The following is a 15443-nucleotide window of genomic DNA, read 5'->3' on the forward strand; positions in this document are numbered from 1 at the left end:
TGGACGGACACACAGGGATGGACGGACACACAGGGATGGACGGACACACAGGGATGGACGGACACACAGGGATGGACGGACACACAGGGATGGACGGACACACAGGGATGGACGGACACACAGGGATGGACGGACACACACACAGGGATGGACAGGCATGTCTTACCCTCGGCTTATACACGAGTCAATAAGTTTGCCAGTTTTTTTGGGGGTAAATTGGGGGCCTCGGCTTATATTCGGGTCGGCCTATACTCGAGTATATACGGTAATACAAATCTACTGTCCTATAGTTTACCTTTTTCCCCCCTCATGACAAGGTCTAAGGAAAGTCTATGGTTGATGAGCATAATCTTAGGAGGGAGGGCTTTTTTACAACCTTCTGAATACCAATCCTGGGGAAAGGGACACTGTACACTGAATGACTCAGACTGTCAGAAAGAGAAGCTTCAGTTAAGGAAAGCAATACTGAGAGAAATAAGGTGGCCACTTTTTCTGAAAATGCCAGCTGCCTCCTTATGCTTGCCAAGGGGCTTCAATACAGACATGCATACAGATGAGAAAAAAAAAAAAAAAAAAGCTTTAAAAAAGGAATTGTAAACAATCACCTTGTAAAACAAACCAGTTTTAAAAAAAAAGAAACGAAAGACATTTGTGTATAGATATATACAAAGAAAATTTATAAATAAAGTTTTTTCCCCTTTTTTTAAGCAATCACATTATTTTTTCAGCTGCATAAGATGGGGACGGAGGGGTGTCAGGACAAGTCTGATCATTGGAGGAGAGCAGGCTGAGTTCCCAGCATAGCTAGAGAACTGACCACGATGTGTTCTCCTGCTCAGTGTGTACAGTTGAGGGGGACTGGCAGGAACACCAGGGATTTCACACAAAGGAAGCAATACATAGAACAGAATACTTTCTCATACAAGAACATGGTACAGCAATACAAAAACGAACACAATACTTTTTACGACACGGCAGAGATAAGGAATGTTGGGTTTAAATTCTCTTTAAATCTGCCCCTTTTCTGGTTGTTTCTCAGAAGCTATAAAGTCATTAAAACAGAAAAGACAGGCGTTCTGTAATGGCAGACTGTATATTCATCTAAATAGAGTGGTCATGAAGAGAAATTCAATCTCCCTCTATGCTTACTACTATTCAAGAGCCCCACAGGATATTCTCCTCCCACCCTTGGCTGTCACAAGCTGAGCTACAATTTTCACCAGTGCATGCATACATTCTATGCAATGCCATGACAAAACATGCTCACTGAAATGATCTGCCTTAGTATCTCTCCTTAGAACGCACATGGTAGTGACACTTAACTCTGATCACGTATTTGGGAGGTACTCGATTATACTTTAGTATTAAAGTTGAACTATAGGCAAAACTCCCCCCCGCATTTTCAATAGTGTAAGGGAGAGTTTTAACCCGCCCAATTTTTTTTTCCCCCACCATCTATGTCCGATTGCAGAGATTTCCCTTCACTTCCTGTCCCATAGCCAAACAGGAAGTGGGAAGAAATGCCTCGGGGACCCCCCCAGGTCATCAAAACTAGTGTCGCCGTTGGAGTAAATTTCCCCTCTTACTTTTCTGGGAACAAACCAAAATTTGGGATTTTCTTATACTTTCAATGATAATGGTAAAAAGGACAAATAGAGGCCTCCCTAATGAGGATACAGACAGCAATAAAAACGAAGTGTTCTAATCCCTGTCCAATCTTTTTAAAACAAAAAAGTTTTGCCTTTAGTTATACTTTAATATACATGAAAGCAGTGTCATATGGATGCTACAAATGCCTTATCTAGAAAAAAAGCATTTCATTAGTTCATACTATGCAGCTTTCTTTTCGGGGGGATAAGCTTTCGCTCCTTTCGTGGCGTCTCATCAATCTGCAAGTCGTCCTCCGAGTCCATCAGAAAAGGGTCACTAGATGACAGATCGGGATCCACTGGTTCACTTTTTATATTTTTTTTGGCAAAGGCCTGAAACCTACCTCCAGCTCCTACACAAACCTTTTTCCCACTGCATAAAAAATAAATAAATAAAATCAGAAAAAAAAAAAAAAAAGTCGTGTTCCAAGGACTAACAATACATTAAATGACATTCCAACATATACTATTCTGCCATTAGATAAATATGCCAGGCCTACCATATTGTAAAATGTATGATGCTATATATATTACTTTTTAAAATGATAAAGTCTTGTTTTTAAAAAACAAAGCTGTCATACTTACCTGTGCAGTGGTTTTGCACAGAGCAGCCTAGACCCTCCTCTTCATGGGTCATTTCCTCCTGCTGAGTGCCCCCACAGCAAGCATCTTGTAATGGGGACAACTGAGCCGTGGCTCTGTGTCCATTCAGACATGGAACCGTGACTCAGCCCCGACCCCTCTCTCCCCTCATTGGCTTGACCACAGCAGGAGTCAATGGTGCCCCCGCTGCTGTGTCTCAGCAAATCAGGAGAGAGAGTCCCAGACAGCCGAAGCTCTCATGCAACATCAACATCGTGCAGAATGGAGATGGGGCTCAGGTAAGTATTAGGGGGGCTGCTGCACACAGAAAGGTTTTATTTTTATCTTAATACATAGAATGCATTAAGATAAAAAAAAAAAAAAGAGATTTGCCTTTAAGTTTTAGAATGAAAAATTGATTCTGTATTGTCAACTACCCTCAGTTTAGCAGGGTATAACCTACTATACTGTATAGGTTTTGTGAAGTGCAGCCAATAAAACTTAAAAAGGAATGTGACAATGGCTGCATCGCCCTTAACCACTAATCTCTCTCAGTGCAGCTGATCTCAGATAAAGACTGACACTTCCAACAACCGAACAATTTTTTTTTTTACTGTTTTAAAGTGGAATAAATCCTCCACAAAGACAAAAAAAAAAAAAGACAAAAAAAAAAAAAAGAAAAGAAAAACAAACACTCACCTTAGATTCGTACCATTGGCCAAAACTAACTGCAGTTTACTGTCTGCCAATTCTGAATCCAGAAGACTGCCATCAGGCTTCTCATCAATTTCATCTAAAATATCATCATCCACCTGGATTAAAAAAAAAAAAAAAAAAAAAAAAAAAAAAAAATAAAAAGGAAGAGGTAGGTAACAAAAATAAATTATTCGGGGCACAAGCATTTTATTTTGATTTCTTACTACTTTTTTTTTTAGGGTTAGTCAGCCCATAAAACAGTAAGGAGAGGATTTATTCGCAACTAGATCACAGAATACCATTAGATACAGGCAGGTTATAGAGTTACCAGTATAAATTCATTAAAGCATTATTCTGGGCCATCTTAAAACTGCCACTAAAACTGGCATCTATACTAAGTAACCTGTAGAAGATGCATATACACGCTTATTTGCAGGGTGCTTCTGTCCGGTCACATGACCAGCTTCCCTGTGTCAGCCAACAGTGACTTTAAGGGAGAAGAGGAAGCACTGACAATGGATGACCCATAGTAAACCTAATGCCGCGTACACACGAGCGGACTTTTCAACATCCAAAGTCCGACGGACTGAGTCCGTCAGACTATTTGATCGTGTGTGGGCTGCAACTGACTTTTGACTCGCCAAAGTCCGAAGGACTTTAGAATATGGAACATGCTTCAAATTTTTCCGAAGGAACTCCGCCGGACCCGGTCCCTTCGAAAAATTTGCTCGTGTGTATGCTACTCCGACGGACTAAAACCGACGCTAGGGCAGCTATTGGCTACTGGCTATGAACTTCCTTATTCGAATCCAGTCGTACGTCATCACGTTCAAATCCGTCGGAGTTTAGTGTGATCGTGTGTGGCCAAGTCCGCTCAGCCGAAAAGTATGTCAGAACTCCGTCGGAATTCCAGCAGAACTCCGACGGAACTCCTTCGGAAGTCTGTCGGACATAAGTCCTCTCGTGTGTACGGGGCTTAAGGGTAACATCACCGCTCTGGCATTCCAGCCATTGAGGAGCACCATCTCCTCTCCTCCTTAGTCGGCACTGGCTGACACAAGGGAGATCACATGACTAGATGGAAGCGCCATGCAAAATAGGCAAGTATATGCATCTTTCTTCGCTTTACCGGTTTAAGCAGCGCTTTTCGACCACTAGCGGGGTGATTTTAACCCCAAAGAAGGGGTTAAAAACACCTGTGTTGCGAGACCACGAAATGCTGCCCATTCATTGCAATGGGCTGGGGTGTTTTGGAAGCGGTGTATACACCGCTCTCAAACTACCCCAAAGATTCTGCTTGCAGGACTTTTTCAAATATGCTGCAAGCGCACCGCCCCAGTGTGAAAGCACTCATTATTGTTCTTCTAAACAGAGTAACCATAAGCTAGATGATTGAGTTTCAGCTTTTCCCTGAATGTCTTCCAGACACAGGAATAAAATGAAACCACCGTGCACAGTCCCAGCTGTTGCTTTTCTGTGCAAAGGCAGTGCAGCGCTAGACAGGGCTAAAGCTATTTTATTATGTGGGTGACACTCAAGTGGGAAAGCTTTAACCACTTGCTACCCAGACCAATTCTGATATTTCTCTCCTACCTGTAAAAATCCAAATTTGTTTGCTAGAAAATTACACAGAACCCCAAAACACACTAAATATATTATAGTAAGTGTATATATATATATATATATATATATTTATTTTGTAGTAGAGACCATAGAAAATAAGATGACGGCTGTTGTAACTCGCACGGGATTTGTGCAGCAATATTTCAAACATTTATGGGAAAAAAAAAAAAAAGTTTCATGCATAAAAAAAATAAATAAATAACATCGTAAATTTAGACCAATGGTCAATAAGTCCCCAGATCTCACCTCAAGGCTGGGGAGCCCAAAATAAAATATAAAAGATCCTGGCTTCCCAGCCAAGACGGCAGCATTTTTTTCAACATCACAACTGGCCTCCAAAAGATCATAGAGACTCTGTGGACCATCTGTCCCACAGAAAACCTCTATGGTCAGCATCCAGGCTAGTTGGTTCCTTCTCTGGTTCGTGGAAGGCAGGCGCGCGAGCTGGGAGAAGCACCGGAGGGCAGCGAGAGAAGGGGGGACGTCCCCTCTGGCTGACTGTAAGAACGATCAGGCGGCTGAACAGCCACAATGATAATTTTTATGGTGAAGGGAATCGCTGGCTCTAAAAGAAGATATCTGAACGATGCCTGTAGCTGCAGGCATCATTCAGATATCATATGACGTTACACGGCCAGCAAGCGGTTAAAGGAATAATTCTGTAATATAGTAGAAAAGAGATTCTCCTTTAAATAAAAAGGACTTTTAGAGAATCAGACTCTCCGTGTTATACACACACGTCATCTTCCTTGGCTGCTTGTACAAGCAGTTCACTGCATGATTTTAATTAGGGCCCCTATATGCTCTATCAACTCATATCAAGTTGAGAAAAAAAAAAAAAAAAAAACAAACAATCCCACATAAACACAGTAATATTTGCTAAGGATCATATAGCAATCTGATGTAAATCACACCATTTCTTTCTTGTGAACAAAGATCTTCCTCTGATTTGGAATATCGACAAGCTCCGAGTCATCGTCCAGCCCATCACTGATCCATCTACCACCTTTTTTCACAAAATCTTTGTTCTTGACCCCCTTTTTCTTAGGACCCTTGGGCAGTAGAGACATTTTCACGGGGGAGGAAGTGCTGGTCATGGGGCTTCTTGTCATACCCAAGAGGTTGCCAGTCTTCTCAATGTTTTGATGAAATATATCCTGATAGAAAAGCACAGAATCTCAAGCAACATGTACTGAATATGTACACTATATGAAACCTATATAATGGCCAACTTACCTCCATTAGCCGGATTTCACGATCAAGATCTTTAATGAGCTGAGAAGTAACTATGGTCTCTGGGATTTCCTCCTCGTGATCCATTAATGCCTGAAAACCAAGAAGCAGGAAAATAAAACATGCTGGGAGACCAGAGTTAAACAAAATGTGAAAAGAAAAGTATCAGCAAGGAGAAGCAAAGTGCCAGAACAGCATAATACAAAAGGGTAACAAAATGAGTGCAGGTGGGATCTGCAAAGCTCAATTGAACACAAAATTCAAATATTAAAGCACTGTATAATGCAATGGATGTGATACATTTACTCTTTGTGATATACTATACATCATACAGTATTCATATTGCAAAGACATTTTCAAAAACAGTAAATGAGAAAGCACCCCATCTCAACAACGTAACCACATCCTGATATCTTCACTGAAATAAAATTAAATTAGAGGGTGCCTTGCAAATTTAAGAGAAATAGGATCAGCCTGGTAGCTGCAACTAAATTAACCATTGGAGAAATATCATTATACTTTAACACCAGGACAAATGGTCAAACTAAACTTATCGGACAAAGCAGATTTTGCAACTTTTATGCTTCTTTGATGACACCTTTTTTTTTTTTGAATGACAAAAGTTAAAGCAGTTACGCCAGAAAAAAAAAATAAAAAAAAAGGTCAGCAGCTACAAATGCTGCAGCTGCTGACTTTACATTAGGACACCTACCTGTCCATGGCGCATGCAATGTCCTCACCCAAAGCCGATCTGCACCTTGGCTCCCGGGTGCAGGCAACGGCATCTTGGGTAAGGGAATCAGGAAGTGAAGCCTTGCGGCTTCACAGCCTGGTTCCCTACTGCACAAGGCTTGTTACGCGTCCTCACTGGTCCCTGCTTTCTTCTGGGACCTGTGTGTCTCCCAGAAGACAGCGAGGGGTGGACTGAAGAGGAGGGGCCAGACATGGAGTAGATCGCTGCGGAACCTGCGGCAATCTATCGCAGGAAGTGGGAGCAAATACCTGAACTGTTAAATAGTATAAAAGGCATGGACAAAGAATTATTAGTGAGGAATGCTTTGTGTACGCTGCAATTGCATCTCCACCTTCAAATTACACACAAAACACACATACACTAAAATGAACAGCTGGTGGGCAGTGGAATTGACACCGACGTTAGCTGACCTTACATGGTTAAAAGGTTATACATTACTGGACAAAATACTGGGGCATTGCTCTTCCTACCACATAATATATCAGCGTCACAACTTAAAGAGGAGGGCCGTTTAAAAAAAAAAAAAAAAAAAAAAAAAAAAAAGTCAGCAGCTGCAAACACTGCAGCTGCTGACTTAATAAACACACTTACCTGTCCAGGGCGCCCGCGATGTCGGCCGCCCCGTCCCTCGGCTCTCAGGTCCCTGCACCGCCATTCCCTCTAAGGGAAACAGGCAGTGGAGCCTTATGTCTTCACTGCCCGTTTCCTACTGCGCATGCGCGAGTCCCGCAGCACTTTCTGAATGGGACACGCTGTGTTCTGGAACACACAGTTCCCAGAACACAGCGTGACCCATTACCCAGAAGACGCCGCGACGAGGAGAGAAGACAGAAGATCTCTGCGGAGGAGGAAGAGGAAGATTAGGATTATGTGCCTAGCAACAGGCATTTCTGGTAAGTAAAAAAAAAATTTTTTTGATTTTTTTTTTTTGATTTTTTTGTAATTTTTAATATTTTTTTTGTTTTCAGGGTGGCCCTCCACTTTAAATAGCTCACCTCTTTCTTGGTCCAGGATCTAAAGGCTGTATTAAGTGCTTTGGCTCCATGCAGCAGGTAAGTAGCTGGATGCCTCCTGTTCTCTCGCAGACCTGAAAACAAAGAGTGGGCACAGAATGAAAGCCAATGTTATAACAAGAAAAAAATGGCTCTCAGAAGTCAGAATGATTTGTCCAAAACCAAACTTATAATATTTCCTCTTCCCCTGACTTATCTGTTAAGAGCAATGGCATAATCATCCACTCATGTCAGCATACTACCCTGTTTCCCCTAAAATAAGACCTAGTGTGATAGTCTGTGATAGCTGCAATAAAAGCCCTACCCCCCAAATAAGCCCTAGTTAAAATCCTTGTAGGTCTTTTCAGGGTAGGGCTTATTTTTGAGGAAAGAGTAGGGCTAATTTGGGTGGTAGGGCTTATATTGCAGCCAACACCGACAATCACGCTAGGTCTTATTTTAGGGGAAACACGGTAGGAGTTATACTGGACTCTGAACTCTCATTTCGGCCCCACATCCAATCACTTTCCAAAGCTCGCTGCCTCAACCTTTGCAACATCTCTAAATTACGTCCCTTTCTAACCAATGAAACCACAAAGCTCCCGATTCACTCCCTGGTTATCACTCGCCTTGACTACTGCAATTCCCTCCTCATTGGCTTACCTTCAAATAGACTACCCCCCCTTCAGTCCATCATGAATGCTGCTGCCAGACTCATCCACCTTACAAACCGCACAGTGTCTGCTACTCCTCTCTGCCAATCCCTGCCACTTGCTCAACAAATGAAATTCAAAATACTAATAACTTGCAAAGCCATCCACAACTCAGCCCCCAGATACATCACTAGCCTAGTCTCAAAATACCAACCTAAAATCGCCCTTTTCATTCCTCCCAAGACCTCCTTGCTATCTAGCTCCCTCATCACCTCCTCGACTTCTCCTGAGCCTAGCCCATCCTCTGGCATTCGATACACCAATCTGTCAGAATGTCTCCTAATTTATCCACTTTTAGGCGATCCCTGAAAACTTTCCTCTTCAGAGAAGCCTATCCTGCCTCCATCTAACAACTGCACTATTTTCTCCATGAGCTCACCCCCCCCCCCCCCCACAGCTATAACCCTTCTGTATAACTTGACCCTCCCTCCAAGATTGTAAGCTCTAATGAGCAGGGCCCTCCGATTCCCCCTGTATTCAATTGTATTGTTATGTCTGCCCTAATGTTGTAAAGTGCTACGTAAACTGTCGGCTCTATATAAATCCTGAATAATAATAATAATAATAATAATAATAATAATAACTGAAATGCTGCCTTTATTAAATGATCTTTTCTGTGCGTGACCTCAGTGACAATTAAGGATGAGCTCTGGCGTGTTCACACAGCCCACGTGCAGAGCAGTCCTGGAAGTCGGCACTGCACTGACCACAGGCAGTAAGACATTGTCCTGATGCGCGGCTGCAGAGATTGGGAAATGTCTCACTGCCTGTGATTACAGCAGCGCCGAGTTCCTGGCAGGCTCTGCACGTGGGCTGTGCGAACACGCCGGAGCTCATCCTTAATGACAATCTAGGGTAATGGAGGCAGGTCATCAACTGACATTCCAATACTCAAAGTGTGAGCTAGAACAAAAATTGACTGGGGAGAACAAGAGAAGAAATTCCTCACTGACAGACACTGAGCTGCATGGCAGGAAACGACCCCAAGCAGAGGTTGGCAAGATCCATCAATGGTTGACAGAAGAAACATCAGACAGATTTTGCATTCCCCTAAAAGTCTATAGAAATGTAAAACCCACTTGAAACGGTCCAGAAGGAAAATCAACTGCAGGAAAAATGCACATGTCAATTAATTCTGAATGATGCCTGAAGAATCTCAAGCAGATGCCTTCAACACAAGCCCGAAACTACTTGACACAAAAGCTTAGAATATTGACAATCTCAGTCCGCAGTCTTGTCCCCAGCAGGGCAGTACAAAAAAAGAAAAAAGGCAAAGTTATAGGCGGTGATTAACAAAGGATTTCCTTAAAAACTACTTTGACAAACAGACCAGCATCCTGTTAAAAAAAATCTATATATCACCCTTAGGCCCCTTTCACACACACACTGTACATCCATTTTTCATCCATCCGTTGATGGATGAAAAACAGACATCGATGCACTCCTATGGAAATACGGATACGGAAGATCTATCTATTTTCATCCGTTTTCAACTCCTTCCATCCACAGCCATTTTTTTGAACAGATAAAAGCCCCTTTTTTCACCCGTAAAAAAAAAAAAAATAAAAAAAAAAAAATACGGACGAATAACAGATGTAAACTGACAAATAGTCAGTCTTTTATCCATTTTTGCATTGATTGTTAGACGCAACCTGTAACTGGAACACTATTTTTCCTACAGCAACCAATGATGGGTTGCTATTTTTCCCACTAATAACAGTTACATAGTAGGTGAGGTTGAAAAAACAAAAAAAAAACAAACAACAAGTCCATCAAATCCAACCTGTGTGTGATTATATGTCAGTATTACATTGTATATCCCTGTATGTTGTGGTCGTTCAGGTGCTTATCTAATAGTTTCTTGAAACTATCAATGCCCCTCGCTGAGACCACCGCCTGTAGAAGGGAATTTCACATCCTTGCCACGAGTCTTGTTAAACTCCCTTCCGCAAAAAAGTTTTATCCCTATTGTGGGGTCACCAGTATGGTATTTGTATATTGAAATCATATCCCCTCTCAAGTGTCTCTTCTCCAGAGAGAAGAAGTTCAGTGCTATACACACACACACACACACACACACACCAATAAGGCACCATTATTTCCACTGACACCAACAGGGCACTATTCCTTCCACCAATACCAACAATAAGGCACTATTACTCCCACTAAAACCAATGATGGGGTATTGTTTATTCCCATGGACACTGCAGCATTTTTTACTTCCCACCCCCCTAAAGTCTGAAGAACAGTAAACAGTCCTTTCATTTAGAAAGTTTGGAGATCTCCATTTTAGATTAAAGGGATCTGTAGATGAGGGCAGTTTAACCACTTAAGATTAAACAGTCTTCTGACACTTGTTGCTTACAAGTTAAAAATCTGTATTTTTTGTTAGAAAATTACTTATAACCCCCAAACATCATACCATATCATATATAAGAGAATAAAATGGCAATCGTTGCAATATTTTATGTCAAACGGTATTTGCGCAGCTGTCTTTCAAACACAATATTTAGGGGGGGGGAATACAATTCCATGAAAATTAGCCCAATTTTTTTATTCTACAATGTGAAAGATGATGTTATGCCGAAAGAATTGTGATCTTTGTTCTAAGCAAAAAATAAAAATAAAATTGTGATTCTCATTTGTGCAGCTCTAATGTAAAAAAACTGACTCAAGTGGTTAAATGGATGTAAAAAAAAAAAATGATGCAAAACTTAAGTAAACGGATTAATTTTTTCTTTAAAAAAAACGTGACTGAATTGATGAAAAACTAAAGGCATGTGTGAAAGGGCCCTTAATCTTGAGTCACATCCTTAGGTGTAATTTAGAAGAGCAAATCAAATACTCTGGCATTGAGCAGCATCTCTGAATACATTGGTCTGTATTCAGACACTTAAAGGGAAGCAAAGACAGTAGTAGATAGATTTATTAAACAGAAGGTAGCAGACTCACCACGAAATGTGTCCAGTAAGTGTTTTCCCACATACCAACAGATGGACTCAAAATTTGGAAACTTGAAGAGATCAGCAGTACTCAGCCGCTTTTCAATCTCATATGCTCTGTAAAGAACAAAACAAAGAACAAAATATGAAATTTACAAATTCTGGCTCTGGTAAAACAGATGGACATCAGCAAAAAGAGAACCCCCTCAAGGTATGTTAAAAAGACTCCAAATGTTTTATAATGCGTTATACTTACCAGCTCTGTGCAATGGTTTTGTACAAAGCATTCTCCATGCTTCTCTTCTGGGCCTACTGATGCTCCAGGCTGCTCCTCTTCTCAATGTGCTAGCACCTTGCTATGGGGGCACACCTGCAGCCTCAATCGCGAGCTACCCTGTGTATATCTATAGACACACACAGTGCGACTACGCTGTGCCTCCCACTCTTTGCTCAAAGGATTTGATTGACAGCAGCAGGAGCCAATGACTCCCACTGCTGCCAAACTCCCTGTAAGAATAGGGGGGAGAGAAGACTGCAGCCGGGATCACTGACAGGCTCAGGTAAGTGTTTAGGGAGAAAGGGGAGGGAAATAGTGCAGGGAACACATTTACGTAAATTACACAAAGGCTTTAGAATCACTTTAAAGGAGTCGCAGATTTCAAGTTTACACTAAAGTGCTTTTTAAAAGAAAAAAATAAATAAAATGTTCCCTCTGTTGCTGACTGGTAGGTTATTTCACTTCAGCCGTTTGTCCAGCATTGCTGATCATCTACAAGGCTACCATTATCAGGTTTTATTGAAGGCTAACTCCAGCTTTAGCAACATGTTACATGTCTTTGGAAACCCAGTTGCAGTGAGCCATTGGAAAAGTTTTTGAAAAGCAATTATTTTCGGAGGACAGTGTTATGCTGAGGAAAGTTGAACAGCTTTCAGCAGTGGCAACTTTGGGGCTAGTCAGCGGTGCTACTCAAAATTAGCAGCTGTAAAGGGCAGCGTAGAGAGACCTCTAATTAGTGGTGGAGTTTTTCTGCTTTCTTTCTCTGAAAGTAGAAAATGAACTCCATCATTTTTTATCAAACAGCAGGGAAGGGTTGGAACACACTATTACGTTATTATAGTGGTCTAAAGCTTGGTTGAGCATGCAGCAATTGTGCAAATTCTATCATGCCCTTAAAATTATTGTAAGTTTTGTTTTTTTATTAACCGGTTTATACTTGCATGCTCTGTGCAATAGAATTGGTTCCTCCCCTCCTTTTCCTGGGTTCCCCGATGATACCTCCCCGCCTCCCCATAGCAAGCTCCTTGCTATGAGGGCCCCCCATGCAGGTTTGATCCTGAGCTTCGCTACATGCGTCCAGAGACAGCGCGGCCGAGCCCCGCGCTCCCTTGTTGCAGAATTTGACTACCAGCAGCCAATAGCTCCTGCTGCCTCAGCAAAGCCAGCGAGAGCAAGGAAAGAAGGGAGAGCCGCTACAGAGGGGCACAGCGCTGGATCGAGTGTGGGTAAGTAAGGGATACTACCTAAATGTTTTTTACCTTAAAGAGGAAGTAAACCCTGATGGGTTTACTTCCTCTTTCATTCCCTGCAAAGGCAAAGCATAATGGACTACTATGCATCGCATAGTAGCCCATTATGTGTCACTTACCTGACACAGGAGCCAGCGATGTCACCGCTGTCCCATGTAGTCCGGCGCATCCATCTTTTCGGTGGGGTCTCGCAGCTCCGCCGCTGTCATTCGGCGGAGCCGCAATGACGTCACTACCGCGCATGCGCACGGGAGCCGACACGCGCGGCAGCTCCATTATTGGAAATGCCGCGCTCAGTGCGCCGCTGTCCACGGCGCATGCGCCGTAGACAGCGGTGCCTGTCTTCGGGCAAATATCTCCTAAACCTTATATGGGTTTAGGAGAAATTTCTTGGACCTACAGGTAAGCCTTAATCTAGGCTTACCTGTAGGTCAAAGTGGTTTGTAAGGGTTTACAACCACTTTAATGCAGGGAATGCAAATTTTTTTTTTTATGAAAAAGGTTTAGAATTTTAGCACCAATTACCAAAAAACTGTTTATATTGCTGTGCATTCCTGGCAGATTTTTCCTCATGCCCTATTCCAGCGATGACAAAGCAGCAGTATTGATTGAGCTGTTTGGTTCATTTAGTTATTACAGGTACTAATAAAGTACCAACAATTTACACAGCGCTTTACATATATATTGTACATTCACATCAGCCCCTGCCCTCAAGGAGCTTACAATCTAACTTTGCAAACTCACATTCATACATATACATATACTAGGGACAATTTAGATAGGAGCCAATGAATCTACTAGCATGTGCTCACATCCCCATGGACACTGCACCATTGAATTTAGACATCTACACAGAAATCTTTACGTATTTTTGCACATTTTTTCCTATACATTTTTCTTATTTCTGCCTTGGTAAATTGTATTTTCTATTCACATACCAGTAATCTAAAATTTATTCCTGTACTATTCTCTCTGTATAATACCCAAATATTTACCTTTATGGGCTTATACATCACATTTGCTCCCAAAGAGTGGCGACATAGCTACGAAAACACGTTGAGCTACACGTTGTTTTCATTATTTTACCACTGTGATTATATTATGCTGCTATGCCATTATGTTACTTTGCTACTATGTTATGGAATTAAAGTTTCCTTGTTTTACTATATTGTATGTATTCTGGTATTGTGCAAGATATATGGTCACAAATATGGTTATCAACCAGACATTATCATTAGTATTATGTATTGCCTCCCTGGCTGCATGCTTTACATTAAAGAGGAAGTAAACCCTTTCAAACCACTTTGACCTACAGGTAAGCCTAGATTAAGGCTTACCTGTAGGTCCAAGCAATATCTCCTAAACCTATATGGTTTAGGAGATATTTGCCCGAAAACGGGGACCGCTGTCTACGGCGCATGCGCCGTAGACAGCGGCGCGCAGGCGCACTAAATGCGGCAAGTCCAAGAATGGATTTGCCTAATTTGTCGACTCCCGTGCGCATGCGCGGGAGTGACGTCATCGCGACTTCGCCGAATGGCAGCGGCGGAGGGTTTACTTCCTCTTTAAGTCCCAAACCTTTTTTTTCATATATCCAAATGTCGGGGATGGAGGTACATTCTAATGTCCTCATATAAAGTCCAAACTGGATCTTCTCTTTTCATTGAATCTACTAGCATGCCTTTGGAATGTGGGAGGAAACCAGAGTAACCAAAGGAAACCCAGGCAGGCACCCGAGAGAACAGGCAAACCCCAATGCAGGTAGTGCCAAGGTTGGGATTCGAACTGACAAAACCTAGTGCTACTAGGTGGAGGTGCTAACCACTTAGCCATTGTGCTGTTCCAGATTATATGGATATATAGGAGTCAGCAGGGTGGATATAAATCAACGATTTAACCACTTCAGCCCTGGAAAATTTGTCTGCTGAATGACCAGGCCATTTTTTATGATACGGCACTGCGTGTGACGCTGTACCCAAACAAATTTGACATCCTTCGTTCCCACAAATAGAGCTTTATTTTGGTGGTATTTGATCATCTCTGCGGTTTTTATTTTTTGCGCTATAAACAAAAAAAAATAAATAAATTAATTAAAAAAAAAAAAAGAGCGGCAATTTTTGAAAAAATAAAAAAAAGTATCCCTTACTTACCCACACTCGATCCAGCGCTGTGCCCCTACAAACTGTATAATTGAATTGGTTCTGATATCGCTGTTTTACTAACCTGACAGATTATTATTCCAAATAGGAAACATTGATTTTGTTTTCAAATATTCTAACTACCAGCAAGAATAAGCCCTTACATTTAAAGAGCACCTACCTTTAAGTGATTGGGGAGTGGGCAGTTCTTATGGCCCTTTTACTAAATACCAACAGTGTGGTGATTGAGTGCTGTGGTTGCATTCTTCCGGTCTTCTGCAGCTATTGCCACTACCTTTCCTGCCTGGGCAGAAAAGGGGGAATTTTGGGGGAAGTTCCCGTAACCTCCCCGCCCCAAACCTCCACAGCTCTTTTCCAGGTGCACGTAACACTAAACGTTTGTAGGATGGTGTAGTCTGACTTTCCAGAATTCCCCTACCTGAGCTGCATTGCTATGTTTAGACTGTGCAGAAAGTTTCCTCCAAAAGCCAGGCACTCCACAGGGGTCAAAACTGCATGAATCCAGCCTGTAAAGAATGAAGGATTTACCAAATGTCAACCAATTCAGTATTGAGAGCAAGTCTGAAAATATAT

General features: G+C 41.9%; 1 protein-coding gene across 3 annotated transcripts in view; it reads right to left on the bottom strand.

Annotated features, from left to right (window-relative positions):
• Positions 1-15443, bottom strand: part of PHF8 (PHD finger protein 8) — a 50753-nt gene that overhangs the window by 18351 nt on the left and 16959 nt on the right. For all 3 annotated transcript variants that reach the window (XR_013274312.1, XM_077479237.1, XM_077479231.1), the window contains exons 9-15: positions 15289-15376; positions 11195-11301; positions 7533-7624; positions 5787-5876; positions 5465-5707; positions 2931-3043; positions 1832-2022 (exon numbers count right to left, since the gene is read on the bottom strand). Coding sequence is in view for 2 of the 3 variants with exons in the window: in XM_077479237.1 (XP_077335363.1) it covers positions 1832-2022; positions 2931-3043; positions 5465-5707; positions 5787-5876; positions 7533-7624; positions 11195-11301; positions 15289-15376 (924 nt within the window). In the remaining variant the exon portion in view is untranslated. The remainder of the gene's footprint in view (positions 1-1831; positions 2023-2930; positions 3044-5464; positions 5708-5786; positions 5877-7532; positions 7625-11194; positions 11302-15288; positions 15377-15443) is intronic.

Source organism: Lithobates pipiens, unplaced genomic scaffold (genome assembly GCF_037356315.1).
Source record: "Lithobates pipiens isolate NorthernLeopardFrog02 unplaced genomic scaffold, aLitPip1_a1.2 Scaffold_1, whole genome shotgun sequence".
In the NCBI taxonomy this organism is placed as follows: Eukaryota; Metazoa; Chordata; class Amphibia; order Anura; family Ranidae; genus Lithobates; species Lithobates pipiens.